Below are 14,841 nucleotides of genomic sequence, written 5' to 3' on the forward strand. Positions count from 1 at the left end.
AAACAACAGCTGGAGGAATAGCTACCAAAAGTTTACAGCAGATACACTTAGCTTTGGTAGATCCAGCACTAGACAGCGATTTTCCTGTAGTATCTTCTGACTCAGATGCAACGTGAGACATCTTGCAATATGTAAGAGAAAAAACAACAACATATAAAGCAAAATTGATCAAATTCCTTAAATGACAGTTTCAGGAATGGGAAAAAATGCCAAAGAACAAGCTTCTAGCAACCAGAAGCAATGAAAAATGAGACTTAAATAATGTGGAGACAAAAGCGACGCCCATATTTTTTAGCGCCAAATAAGACGCCCACATTATTTGGCGCCTAAATGCTTTTTGGCGCCAAAAATGACGCCACATCCGGAACGCCGACATTTTTGGCGCAAAATAACGTCAAAAAATGACGCAACTTCCGGCGACACGTATGACGCCGGAAACGGAAAAGAATTTTTGCGCCAAAAAAGACGCAATAAAATGAAGCATTTTCAGCCCCCGCGAGCCTAACAGCCCACAGAGAAAAAAGTCAAATTTTTGAAGGTAAGAAAAAATGATTAATCAAATGCATTATCCCAAATATGAAACTGACTGTCTGAAAATAAGGAAAGTTGAACATTCTGAGTCAAGGCAAATAAATGTTTGAATACATATATTTAGAACTTTATAAACAAAGTGCCCAACCATAGCTTAGAGTGTCACAGAAAATAAGATTTACTTACCCCAGGACACTCATCTACATGTTTGTAGAAAGCCAAACCAGTACTGAAACGAGAATCAGCAGAGGTAATGGTATATATAAGAGTATATCGTCGATCTGAAAAGGGAGGTAAGAGATGAATCTCTACGACCGATAACAGAGAACCTATGAAATAGACCCCGTAGAAGGAGATCACTGCATTCAAATAGGCAATACTCTCCTCACATCCCTCTGACATTCACTGCACGCTGAGAGGAAAACCGGGCTCCAACTTGCTGCGGAGCGCATATCAACGTAGAATCTAGCACAAACTTACTTCACCACCTCCATCGGAGGCAAAGTTTGTAAAACTGAATTGTGGGTGTGGTGAGGGGTGTATTTATAGGCATTTTGAGGTTTGGGAAACTTTGCCCCTCCTGGTAGGAATGTATATCCCATACGTCACTAGCTCATGGACTCTTGCTAATTACATGAAAGAAAAGAAAAATCAGGAGTGCAAATTAACTATAGTGATCTTAAAAAAAAATTAAGAAAGGCAATACAAAAAAAAAAAAAAAAGAAAAACGACAAAAAACATATGTAGAACAGAATCAAGTGTTTGACTTCTTCCTCTGAGGTAACTAATAGTAATCTTATAACAGAGATTTTATACATTAACCACCCTGAGAAAACTGAGAAAAGACTGAAACAGGATATGTAGCATAACGATAAATTTGCATCCAGACATAAGCCGTACGCATTTCAGCTTCTTGTCTTATCTTGGTCCTTTACGTTTAAATTTCATGACATATATCATGCTACAATCAAATACTGATGATAAAACAAACCAAAAAGACTAGTAGAAAAAAGGCAAGCGGAAATCCACCAGGTAAGAAAAGACAGGAGGCCTCGAAAAAGCAGAGGAGTGAAAATATTCTTAAGTCCACCCAAAGCCACGGTAATTTGGGCAACTGTTGCTTTGGTATTTTCATTTGGACATGGAAGTTCAGAAAAAGCAGATGTTTGTGCAGCTTCAGCTGATGAATATGCGTCTTCATATATTCCCCATGAATAGTTACCTAAAAAAAATAATATATATATATTCATGTATATATATTCATGTTACTTTGTTTAATAATAAAATATTATGACAAACCACTGTTAAAGGGCAATTATAACTGTGACTAACACTTCTGATTAGAAGCTCAGGACTAGCAGTTCTCTGTGGCTCCCAAATAGTACATTTAACACATGCCGCATATTTTCAAGCAGGTTCCCTTTAAATGAATCCTAAGACGTCTTGGTTGATTAAAAAATAAAAACATTACAACATATTCAAACAATTTACAAATTGCACAGGATAAATTAATTATAAATTTCTCTTTTCTTTGGACCATCCCTTCAAATTTACTGTAGGACATTTCAACAGAGGTTCATCACCAGTTATTTTAGATAATTTTGCCTTTTTTCTGTTGGTTGCACTTGCACTAAATATATCATACTGTATCTGCTGCCTTTGGTTTCTTTTTGTAATACAAGCTCCTCTGGGGCACAAATACTATTTTAGAAGGTTTTAGAATACATTTTATCAATGTCTATTGTGGACATAAAGTGACCTTGCTGAACAAAAATCCTTACAGTCATCATCTTGAAAGTTGGGACTCTTACAAATCAATTTAAAGTTTTCAGATCCAAAATTGGTCTAAAATAAATTTCGTTCTTTGGGACAATTAAATAAAAACCCAACCCCTGTTCCTGTAGGAGAACTGGGACAATTATCCCCAAGAGTTCTAGATCTGAAACACATTTCAGAAATGCTTGGGCCTTTACTGGGTGCTTTGGGACATGGGTGAAAAAGAAACTTCCCATGGGAGGTCTTATTCTGAATCCAATTCGATACCCCTGAGAAATAATATTCTGAATCCACGTATTTTGGACAGAGTCTGCCCAAGATTATTTAAACCGTTTTAATCTGCCCCCCCACCAGAAAAACTGGATTGGGGGCCGCACCTTCATGCTGGTTTAGGGGTCGAATTCTAGGGGCTTTAGGGGAGGGAGCAGTTTTCTGTTCTCTATTCTGGCGAAAGGAACGAAAACAATTGGTAGATATAAATTTTCCCTTCGAGTTCTTGTCTTGGGGAAGAAAAACATAAATTATGCCTACTAGATAATTTCCTTTCCTTCTGTACAGGGAGAGTCCACAGCTGCATTCCTTACTTGTGGGAGATTATACCCAAGCTCTAGAGGACACTGAATGCTAACGGGAGGGCAAAAGGAGAGGCGGCCCCCATCTGAAGGCACCACAGCCTGCAAAACCTTTTCTCCCGAAGGCTGCTTCAATAGAAGCAAAAAAATTAATTAGAAATTTAGGAAAAAGAATGTAAGGAGGACCAAGTAGCCGCCCTAGCAATCTGATCCACAGGCCTCATCTTAGAGACCCAACAGGACGTCACTGCTCCCATAGAATGAGTCATAATCCTCTGAAGAGGCTTGTATCCCGCTGTCTCGTATGCCAAATAGGTTCATAAAACAACCATATTATCGAGGGACACCCGATAAAGATGGTCGCATGGCAAGGCCGCAATCTCAGACACTTCTGCACGCAGAAGTCCTAATTAGACGGAAAAGATCATTAAGATAAAAACTTAACGTTAACCTCATGCATAGGTACAAAAGTATTCTCATGCAAAAACTTAAAAAGAAGATCTAACCTCCAAGGGGGAGCATCAGATCAACACACCGGCTGACAGCGAGCAGTAGTGGGCCTCTGCCCACTACCAAACCCGAGATACTACCCTCCATGGGATTCTCTCGTTTTCCGATGGAGATCTAAGCCACCGAGAGTAAGACTGACTAGAATCTATACAATGGGGCAAACCCTCAGAGCAAAGAGATTGCCTGAAGATCCAAAATTTACTCGGGAGGAAAACCTCCTGAGCCCACCGGCCCCCTCTTGGCACGGACTTGTGACCGTAGTCAAAACCACCCCTGGTGACTTAAGAAAGATGTCCCTCAGGACAAGGAGATCTGGACAAAGACACCAGAGAATGATTCTCTCAACCAGTAGTCCAGGTATATCTGTTAACACACTCCGCTGCCTCCTCATACACCGAGCCTTGGCCGAGATGAGACCTGGCAAAAGGAATGAAATTCAGATGGACCCCGTGACAAATCATCATCACCTAACAGAGCCAGCAATGGCCTGAAAGAGACCTGGAGGGCACGACCTGATGAAGCTAACTCAAAACTTCACAAGTTCCAGGATCCACCCTGGTGCCTACACCAGTGAACTCTGGTATAAGGATTCTTTCCTCTCTGATCGAGGAAGACAGATGAAATCCCTAAAGGACTTATATCAGACGAGACGATAGAAATTAAACCAGAATCGTCAATATAAGGGAAGCTACAGTTAGATCTGGACTCTGGCCACTGCCAAAAGAAACCCTAGATTCCTCCAAGGCTCTAGAAGCAGTATTGAGACCAAAACGACAAGAGCAATGCACTGGAAGTGCTGGTCCAGAAAGACAGCCTTAGGAACCTGAAATGTTCCCTGAAGAGGAAAGAAAACATAATTTATGCTTACCTGATAAATGTATTTCTTTCTGGGTATGGTGAGTCCACGGCATCATCAATTACTAGTGGGAATATCACTCCTGACCAGCAGGAGGAGGCAAAGAGCACCACAGCAAAGGTGTTAAATATAAATTCCCTTACCCATAACCCACAGTCATTCAGCTGAAGGGAAATGGAAAAAGAAGATAACAAAGGTGTAGAGGTGCCTGAGGTGTTAAAAAAATAACTGTCTTTAAATAAAGGGCGGGGCTGTGGACTCACCATATCCGGAAATAAATACATCTATCAGGTAAGCATAAATTATGTTTTCTTTCCTAAGATATGGTGAGTCCACAGCATCATCAATTACTAGTGGGAACCAATACCCAAGCTAGAGGACACCGATGATTAGGGAGGGACAAGAAAGGTAACCTAAACAAAAGGCACCGCTGATTGAAGAACCTTTCTCCCAAAAGAAGCCTCAGCTGAGGCAAAAGTATCAAATTTGGAAAAAGTATGCAGAGAAGACTAAGTTGCAGCCTTGCAAATCTGTTCTACAGAAGCTTCATTCCTGAAAGCCCAAGAAGAAGAAACAGCCCTAGTGGAATGACCTGTAAATATCTCAGGAGGCTGCTGTCCAGCAGTCTCATAGGTCAAACAAATAACACTTTTCAACTGGAAAGAAAGGGAGGAAGCTGTAGCTTTCTGACCTTTACGTTTCCCCAAGAAACAAACAGAGCAGAAGACTGGTGAAAATCCTTAGTTGCCTTAAGGTAGAATTACAGAGCCTGCACAACGTCCAGATTGTGCAACAAATGTTCCTTATGACCAGAAGGATTAGGACATAGAGAAGGAACAACAATTTCCTGATTAATATTTCAATTCAAAACAACTTTAGGAAGGAAACCTAACTTAGTACGAAGAACCACCTTATCGGAATGAAAAATAAGATAAGGTGAATCATACTGCAAAGCTGAGAGCTCTGAGACTCTCTGAGCAGAATAAAAAGCAACAAGAAACAAACCTTCCAAGATAAAAACTTAATATCCAAGGAATGCATGGGCTAAAAACAGAGCATGTTGCAAAACTTTAAGAACAAGGTTTAGACTCCAAGGAGGAGTAACTGACTTAAACACAGGCCTTATTCTGACCAAGGCCTGACAAAAAAAAAGACTGCAAATCTGGCACATCCGTCAGACGCTTATGTAGCAAAATAGACAAACCCTTCTCCAAACCCTCCTGTAGAAAAGATAAAATACTAGGAATTCTGACCCTACTCCAAGAATAACCCTTGGATTCACACCAATAAAGATATTTAGGCCATATCTTATGGTAAATCTTTCTAGTAATAGGCTTGCGAGCCTGAATCATGGTCTCAATGACCGACTCAGAAAAACCACGCTTAAACAGAATTAAGCGTTCAATCTTAAAGCAGTCAGCTTCAGAGAAATGAGATTTGGATGAAGGAAAGGACCCTTAAGTAGAAGGTCCTTCATCAGATGCAGTCTCTAAGGTGGAAGAGACGACATCGCCACTAGGTCTGCATACCAGATCCTGCGAGGCCACGCAAAGGGGCTATTTGAATCAATGATGCTCTCTCCTGCTTGATGCGAGCAATAACTCGTGGAAGGAGAACAAACGGAGGAAAAAGGTACTGCCAGAGCATCTAATAAAAAGGCCTGAGGATCCCTTGACCTCGAACCGTACTTTGGAAGCTTGGTATTCTGACGAAACTCCATCAGATCCAGCTTCGGCACCCCCCATTTGAGAGAAAAACTGGAAAACACCTCCAGATGGAGTTCCCACTCCCCGGGGTGAAAAGTCTGTCTGATCAGAAAATCCGCTTCCCAATTGTCCACTCCTGGAATGTGGATGGCAGATAGACAACAGTTGTGAACTTCCGCCCACTGAATAATCTGAGCCACTTCTTACATGGCTAAGGAACTCCAAATTCCTCCATGGTGGTTGATGTAAGCCACTGAGGTTATATTGTCCAACTGGAACCTGATAAACTGGGCTAAAGCTAACTGAGGTCAAGCCATCAGAACATTGAAAATCTCTAGTGATGCACCGAAATTTCGGCCGCAGAAACGTTTCGGCCGAAAATGGCAATTTTGGCTATTTCGGTTTTCAGTTATTTTGCCTGTTATTTTAGGTAAAATTATTGTGTAGCATGTTTCAAATTTTATGCTAGCCTAGAGCTGCTGTTTAAGTTCATTACTTGACTTACTGTTTTGCATATAATGAGTTTTCTGACTATACTTTAATTGGTAAAAAAAATACTGTTAAATCTGATTCTGTTACATAGAACTAAATAAAGAATACAGTATATTGATATTTAATATTATTTTAATTAGGGATGCATTTAAATTTTGGTCGCAGAACATTTTGGCCGAAAATCGCATGTTTTGCCTGTTTTTCTTTCTTGGTAAAATTGTGTAGCATATTATTGTTTTAAGATATTTTTGTCCAATTTAGTGTATTACTTTCAATAAAAGTGTGGGCTTTTTTTATTGGTCTGAAGGTTTTCAATTCAGATTCATTCATTAAATAGTCTAATTATGCAAAATAAAATAAAAATTAGAAAAAATAAATTTTCGGTACCGGTTTGGGCCAAGTGCATCCTGGATTTTCGGAATCGGTCCAGAATTTCCATTTCAGTGCATCACTAAAAATCTCCCTCAACTCCAAGATGTTTATAGCAAGAACTGATTCCTCCTGAGTCCAGAGACCCTGAGGCTTTAGCGAGTCCCAGACTGCTCCCCAACCCAGCAAGCTGGCGACCATGGTCACAATCTCCCTGGAAGGTCTCCGAAAGCATGTTGCCTGAGATAGATGTGCCTGAGATAGATGTTCCTGAGACAACCACCACGGGAGATAATCTCTTGTTTGCTGATGCAGAACAATATTCTGAGACAGATCTGCATGATCCCTGTTCCATTGTCGGAGCATGCATAACTGAAGAGCTCTCAAATGAACCGAGCAAAAGGAATGATGTCCATGGAAGCAACCATGACACCAATTACCTCCATACATTGAGCAACTGATGGCCGAACAGTAGACTGAAGTGAAAGGCAAGCCAAAAGTATCTTGGCTTTTCTGACCTCTGTCAGAAATATTTTCATCGATAGGGAATCTATTATGGTCCCTAGGAAAACTACCCTTGTATCTGGAACAAGGGAACTCTTTCCAAGATTCACTTTCCATCCGTGGGAACGTAGAAGAGACAAGATCTCTGTATCAGATTTTGCTTGTTGAAAAGATGGCGCCTGAACCAGAATGTCGTCCAGATAGGGCGCCACAGCAATACCCAGAGACCGAATCACTGCCAAGAGAGATCCCAGAACCTTTGAAAAAATTCTGGGAGCTGTGGCAAAGCCAAACGGAAGAGCTACAAACTGTAAGTGCTTGTCTAGAAAAGCGAATCTCAGAAATTTGTGATTATCCCTGTGAACTGGAACATGAAGGTACGTATCCTTCAAGTCTATAGTCGTCATAAACTGACCCTCTAGAGCCAAAGGAAGAATGTAACGTATAGTCTCCATCTTGAAAAACGGTACTCTGAGAAACTTGTTTAGACACTTTTAATCCAAAATCAGTCGGAAAGTTCCCTTTTTTTTTTGGGAACCACAAACAGATTAAAGTAAAAACCTAGACCATGCTCCTGAATTGGAACAGGAACTATTACTCGAAAAGGTCCTGAACACATTTTAATAACGCCTCTCTTTTTATCTGGTCTGCAGATAATCTTGAGAGATGGAACCTGCCCCAGGGAGGAACAGTTTGGAACTCCAATTTGTCCATGGCCCAAGAATCTGGAACATCCCGGATCCATGCTAGAGCGAATAGAGAAAGTCTGCCCCCTACCTGATCCAATCCTGGATCGGGGCAAACCCTTCATGCTGATTTGGAATCAGCTGCAGGTTTCTTTAAATACTTCCTCTTGTTTCAAGACTGATTGGGTTTCCAAGAAGACTTGGATTGCTCCTGCTTGGTAAAGGAAGAGGAAGGCTTAACTCTGAAGTTACACAAGGAACGAAAATTACTCTGACGTCCTTTCGGTCTATTCTTTGTATCTTGCGGCAGAAAAGACCCTTTACCACCCGTGATATCAGAAATAATTTCTGCTAGACCAGGTCCAAACAAGGACTTCCCTTTAAAAGGAATTGCCAAAAGCTTAGACTTGGAAGCAACATCCACTGACCAAGATTTTAACCATAAAGCTCTGCACGCTAGAACTGCAAAACCAGAAATTTTAGCTCCCAACTTAATGACCTGTAAAGAAGTGTCAGTAATAAAGGAATTAGTGAATTTAAGATTTTTAATCCTATCTTGGAGCTCCTCCAAAGAAGTCTGTTTGAAGAGACTCAGATAATGCATCAAACCAATAGGCTGCCGCACAAGTCACAGTGACAATACACACTGCAGGTTGCCATTGGAGACCCTGATGAACAAAAACATAATTTATGCTTACCTGATAAATTTATTTCTCTTGTAGTGTGTTCAGTCCACGGGTCATCCATTACTTATGGGATATATTCTCCTCCCCAACAGGAAGTTGCAAGAGGATCACCCAAGCAGAGCTGCTATATAGCTCCTCCCCTCACATGTCATATCCAGTCATTCGACCGAAACAAGACGAGAAAGGAAAAACTATAGGGTGCAGTGGTGACTGGAGTTTAAATGAAAATTTAGAACTGCCTCAAAAAAGACAGGGCGGGCCGTGGACTGAACACACTACAAGAGAAATAAATTTATCAGGTAAGCATAAATTATGTTTTCTCTTGTTAAGTGTGTTCAGTCCACGGGTCATCCATTACTTATGGGATACCAATACCAAAGCTAAAGTACACGGATGATGGGAGGGACAAGGCAGGAACATTAAACAGAAGGAACCACTGCCTGTAGAACCTTTCTCCCAAAACCAGCCTCCGAAGAAGCAAAAGTGTCAAATTTTGAAAAGGTATGAAGTGAAGAACAAGTTGCAGCCTTGCAAATCTGTTCAACAAAGGCCTCATTCTTAAAGGCCCAGGTAAAAACCACAGCTCTAGTGGAATGAGCTGTAATTCTTTCAGGAGGCTGCTGTCCAGCAGTCTCATAGGCTAAACGTATTATGCTACGAAGCCAAAAAGAGAGAGAGGTGGCCGAAGCCTTTTGACCTCTCCTCTGACCAGAATAAACGACAAACAGAGAAGAAGTTTGCCGAAAATCTTTAGTTGCCTGTAAGTAGAACTTCAGGGCACGGACTACGTCCAGATTATGCAAAAGACGTTCCTTCTTTGAAGAAGGATTAGGACATAATGAAGGAACAACAATCTCTTGATTGATATTCCTGTTAGAAACAACCTTAGGTAAAAATCCAGGTTTAGTACGCAGAACTACCTTGTCTGAATGAAAAATCAGATAAGGAGAATCGCAATGTAAGGCAGATAACTCAGAGACTCTTCGAGCCAAGGAAATAGCCATCAAAAACAGAACTTTCCAAGATAAAAGCTTAATATCAATGGAATGAAGGGGTTCAAATGGAACACCCTGCAGAACTTTAAGAACCAAGTTTAAGCTCCACGGAGGAGCAACAGTTTTAAACACAGGCTTAATCCTAGCCAAAGCCTGACAAAAAGCCTGGACGTCTGGATTCTCTGCCAGACGTTTGTGTAAAAGAATAGACAGAGCAGAAATCTGTCCCTTTAACGAACTAGCGGATAAACCCTTTTCTAAACCTTCTTGTAGAAAAGCCAATATCCTAGGAATCCTTACCTTACTCCATGAGTAACTCTTGGATTCACACCAATATAAATATTTACGCCATATCTTATGGTAAATTTTTCTGGTAACAGGTTTCCGAGCCTGTATTAACGTATCAATAACTGACTCCGAAAAACCACGCTTTGATAGAATCAAGCGTTCAATCTCCATGCAGTCAGCCTCAGAGAAATTAGGCTTGGATGGTTGAAAGGACCCTGAATTAGAAGGTCCTGCCTCAGAGGCAGAGACCATGGTGGACAGGACGACATATCCACTAGGTCTGCATACCAGGTCCTGCGTGGCCACGCAGGCGTTATCAGAATCACCGATGCTCTCTCCTGTTTGATCCTGGCAATCAGTCGAGGTAGCAACGGAAATGGTGGAAACACATAAGCCATGTTGAAAACCCAAGGGGCTGCTAGTGCATCTACCAGCACCGCTCCCGGGTCCCTGGACCTGGATCCGTAACAAGGAAGCTTGGCGTTCTGGCGAGATGCCATGAGATCCAGCTCCGGTTCGCCCCAACGAAGGATCAGTTGAGCAAACACCTCCGGGTGAAATTCCCACTCCCCCGGATGAAAGGTCTGGCGACTTAGAAAGTCCGCCTCCCAGTTCTCCACGCCTGGGATGTAGATCGCTGACAGGTGACAAGAGTGCGACTCTGCCCAGCGAATTATCTTCGAGACTTCCAACATCGCTAGGGAACTCCTGGTTCCCCCTTGATGATTGATGTAAGCCACAGTCGTGATGTTGTCTGACTGAAATCTTATGAACCTCAGTGTTGCTAACTGAGGCCAAGCTAGAAGAGCATTGAATATTGCTCTTAATTCCAGAATGTTTATTGGGAGGAGTTTCTCCTCCTGAGTCCACGATCCCTGAGCCTTCAGGGAGTTCCAGACTGCACCCCAGCCTAGTAGGCTGGCATCTGTTGTTACAATCGTCCAATCTGGTCTGCGAAAAGTCATTCCTTTGGACAGATGAACCCGTGACAACCACCAGAGAAGAGAATCTCTGGCCTCCTGGTCCAGATTTAGTAAAGGGGACAGATCTGAGTTATCCCCATTCCACTGACTTAGCATGCATAGTTGCAGCGGTCTGAAATGTAGGCGCGCAAATGGCACTATGTCCATTGCCGCGACCATTAAGCCGATTACTTCCATGCACTGAGCTACTGATGGGCTGGGAATGGAATGAAGGACACGGCAAGCATTTAGGATTTTTGATAACCTGGACTCCGTCAGGTAAATCTTCATCTCTACAGAATCTATAAGAGTCCCTAGAAAGGGAACCCTTGTGAGTGGGAACAGAGAACTCTTTTCCATGTTCACTTTCCACCCATGCAACCTTAGAAATGCTAGAACTATCTCTGTATGAGACTTTGCATTTTGAAAAGTTGACGCTTGTATCAGGATGTCGTCTAGGTACGGAGCCACCGCTATGCCTCGCGGTCTTAGTACCGCCAGAAGCGAGCCCAGAACCTTTGTAAAAATTCTCGGGCCGTAGCCAACCCGAAGGGAAGAGCTACAAACTGGTAATGCCTGTCTAAAAAGGCAAACCTTAGGTACCGATAATGATCCTTGTGAATCGGTATGTGAAGGTAGGCATCCTTTAAGTCCACTGTGGTCATATACTGACCCTCTTGGATCATGGGTAGGATGGTTCGAATAGTTTCCATTTTGAACGATGGAACCCTTAGGAATTTGTTTAAGATCTTCAGGTCCAAGAGTGGCCTGAAGGTTCCCTCTTTTTTGGGAACCACAAACAGATTTGAGTAAAAACCTTGCCCTTGTTCCGTCCGCGGAACCGGGTGGATCACTCCCATTACTAAGAGGTCTGGTATACATCGTAGGAATGCCTCTTTCTTTATTAGGTTTGTTGATAACCTTGACAGATGAAATCTCCCTTGTGGAGGAGAAGTTTTGAAGTCCAGAAGGTATCCCTGAGATATGATCTCCAACGCCCAGGGATCCTGGACATCTCTTGCCCAGGCCTGGGCGAAGAGAGAAAGTCTGCCCCCCACTAGATCCGTTTCCGGATAGGGGGCCCTTTCTTCATGCTGTCTTAGGGGCAGAAGTAGGTTTTCTGGCCTGCTTGCCCTTGTTCCAGGACTGGTTGCCTTTCCAACCCTGTCTGTAACGAGTAGCAGTTCCTTCCTGTTTTGGAGCGGAGGAAGTTGATGCTGCTCCTGCCTTGAAATTACGAAAGGCACGAAAATTAGACTGTTTGGCCTTTGATTTGGCCCTGTCCTGAGGAAGGGTGTGACCCTTACCTCCAGTAATGTCAGCAATAATTTCTTTCAAGCCGGGCCCGAATAAGGTTTGCCCTTTGAAAGGAATATTAAGCAATTTAGATTTAGAAGTTACATCTGCTGACCAGGATTTAAGCCATAGCGCTCTGCGCGCCTGGGTGGTGAATCCGGAGTTCTTAGCCGTTAGTTTGGTTAAATGCACAACGGCATCCGAAATAAATGCATTAGCTAGCTTAAGGGCTTTAAGCTTGTTCATAATCTCATCCAATGGTGCTGTGCGAATAGCCTCTTCCAGAGACTCAAACCAGAATGCCGCTGCAGCAGTGACGGGCGCAATGCATGCAAGGGGCTGTAATATAAAACCTTGTTGAACAAACATTTTCTTAAGGTAACCTTCTAATTTTTTTATCCATTGGATCTGAGAAAGCACAACAATCCTCCACCGGGATAGTGGTACGCTTGGCTAAAGTAGAAACTGCTCCCTCCACCTTAGGGACCGTCTGCCATAAGTCTCGTGTGGTGGCGTCTATTGGGAACATTTTTCTAAATATCGGAGGAGGGGAAAAGGGCACACCGGGTCTATCCCACTCCTAGCTAATAATCTCTGTAAGCCTTTTAGGTATAGGAAAAACGTCAGTACACACCGGTACCGCATAGTATTTATCCAGCCTACATAATTTCTCTGGGATTGCAACCGTGTCGCAATCGTTCAGAGCCGCTAACACCTCCCCTAGTAATACACGGAGGTTCTCAAGCTTAAATTTAAAATTTGAAATTTCTGAATCCGGTCTCCCCGGATCAGATCCGTCACCCACAGAATGAAGCTCTCCGTCCTCATGTTCTGCAAATTGTGACGCAGTATCGGACATGGCTCTCGTGTCATCGGCGCGCTCTGTCCTAAACCCAGAGCTATCGCGCTTGCCTCTTAACTCAGGCAAATTAGATAATACTTCTTTCATAACATTAGCCATATCATGCAAAGTGATTTGTAAGGGCCTTGATGTACTTTGCGCCACAATCTCACGCACCTCCTGAGCGGGAGGCGAAGGTACTGACACGTGAGGAGAGTTAGGCGGCATAACTTCCCCCTCGTTGTCTGGTGATAATTTCTTTACCGGTAAAGACTGACTTTTATTTAAAGTAACATCAATACAATTGGTACACATATTTCTATTGGGCTCCACATTGGCTTTTAAACATAATGAACAAGTAGATTCATCTGTATCAGACATGTTTAAACAGACTAGCAATGAAGGCTAGCAAGCTTGGAAAAAATCTGTCAATAAATTTACAAGCAATTGAAAAAAACGCTGCAGCGCTTTTAAAAACACAAAAAACTGTCACAGTTGAAATAACAATGAACTAATTCAGATATAGCCAACAATTTTAACAGTAATTGTATGAATTTAGCAGAGGATTGCACCCACTAGCAAACGGATGATTAACCCCTCAATACCCAAAAACGGATAATCAATTTAAGATTTAACGCTTTTATCACAGTCAAACACACTGTCACAGGTCTGCTGTGACTGATTACCTCCCTCAAAAATGAATTTTGAAGACCCCTGAGCTCTCTGTAGACGTCCTGGATCAAGGAGGAAGAAGCAGGAAGACTGTGCAAGAATTTTAACTGCGCAACAAGGCGCTAAAAAAGGCCCCTCCCACTCATATTACAACAGTGGGAGACCTGTTACAACGGTTTCTATGCAAAAATACACGTTAGCCATATGGAAAAAAATCATGCCCAAAAAGATTTATCACCAAAGTACCTCACAAAACGAATAACATGCCAGTAAACGTTTTAAAAACAACTTTCCAGTGTTATGCAAAGTTATCACTAAGCCTGCTACCAGTCGCTTCTACTGCAGTTAAGGCTCATACATTTATTTCAGTATTAACAGTATTTTCTCAGTCAAATTCTAGTCCCTAGAAAATAACTCAACTGCGCATACATTTATCAGCCTGATACCAGTCGCTACTACTGCATTAAAGGCTGTACTTACATCATATGGGTAACAGCAGTGTTTTCTTAGTCAATTCCATTCCTAGAAAATATTACTGCACATACCTCATTTGCGGGGGACCCCGCATGCTATTCCCTTTTCTGAAGTTACCCCACTCCTCAGAATGTGCGAGAACAGCCAGTGGATCTTAGTTACGTCTGCTAAGATCATAGAAAAACGCAGGCAGATTCTTGTTCTAAATACTGCCTGAGAGAAAAAAACAGCACACTCCGGTGCCATTTTAAAATAATAAACTTTTGATTGAAGAATAATTAGGTAAAAAACTCCTATCTCCTCTCGCGACCTCCTTCTTTGTTGAGACTTGCAAGAGAATGACTGGGTATGACATGTGAGGGGAGGAGCTATATAGCAGCTCTGCTTGGGTGATCCTCTTGCAACTTCCTGTTGGGGAGGAGAATATATCCCATAAGTAATGGATGACCCGTGGACTGAACACACTTAACAAGAGAAAATCTTCTTTAAACAAGCCTCTAGTTTCTTGTCTATTGAATCTTTAAAAAAGCAGCTATCCTCAATAGGAATTGTAGTTCACTTAGCCAGAGTGGAAATTGCCCCATCCACTTTAGGCACCGTCTGCCATGACTCCTTAATGGAGTCA

At 42.2% G+C, this 14,841-nt stretch overlaps 1 protein-coding gene across 1 annotated transcript in view; it reads right to left on the minus strand.

Moving 5' to 3' along the window:
* Positions 1–1,275: 1,275 nt before the first annotated feature.
* Positions 1,276–14,841, minus strand: part of TMEM161B (transmembrane protein 161B) — a 304,648-nt gene continuing 291,082 nt past the window's right edge. The window contains exon 13 of the mRNA XM_053701478.1: positions 1,276–1,753. Coding sequence (XP_053557453.1) covers positions 1,488–1,753 — 266 coding nt within the window. The 3' untranslated portion in view covers positions 1,276–1,487. The remainder of the gene's footprint in view (positions 1,754–14,841) is intronic.

Source organism: Bombina bombina, chromosome 2 (genome assembly GCF_027579735.1).
Source record: "Bombina bombina isolate aBomBom1 chromosome 2, aBomBom1.pri, whole genome shotgun sequence".
In the NCBI taxonomy this organism is placed as follows: Eukaryota; Metazoa; Chordata; class Amphibia; order Anura; family Bombinatoridae; genus Bombina; species Bombina bombina.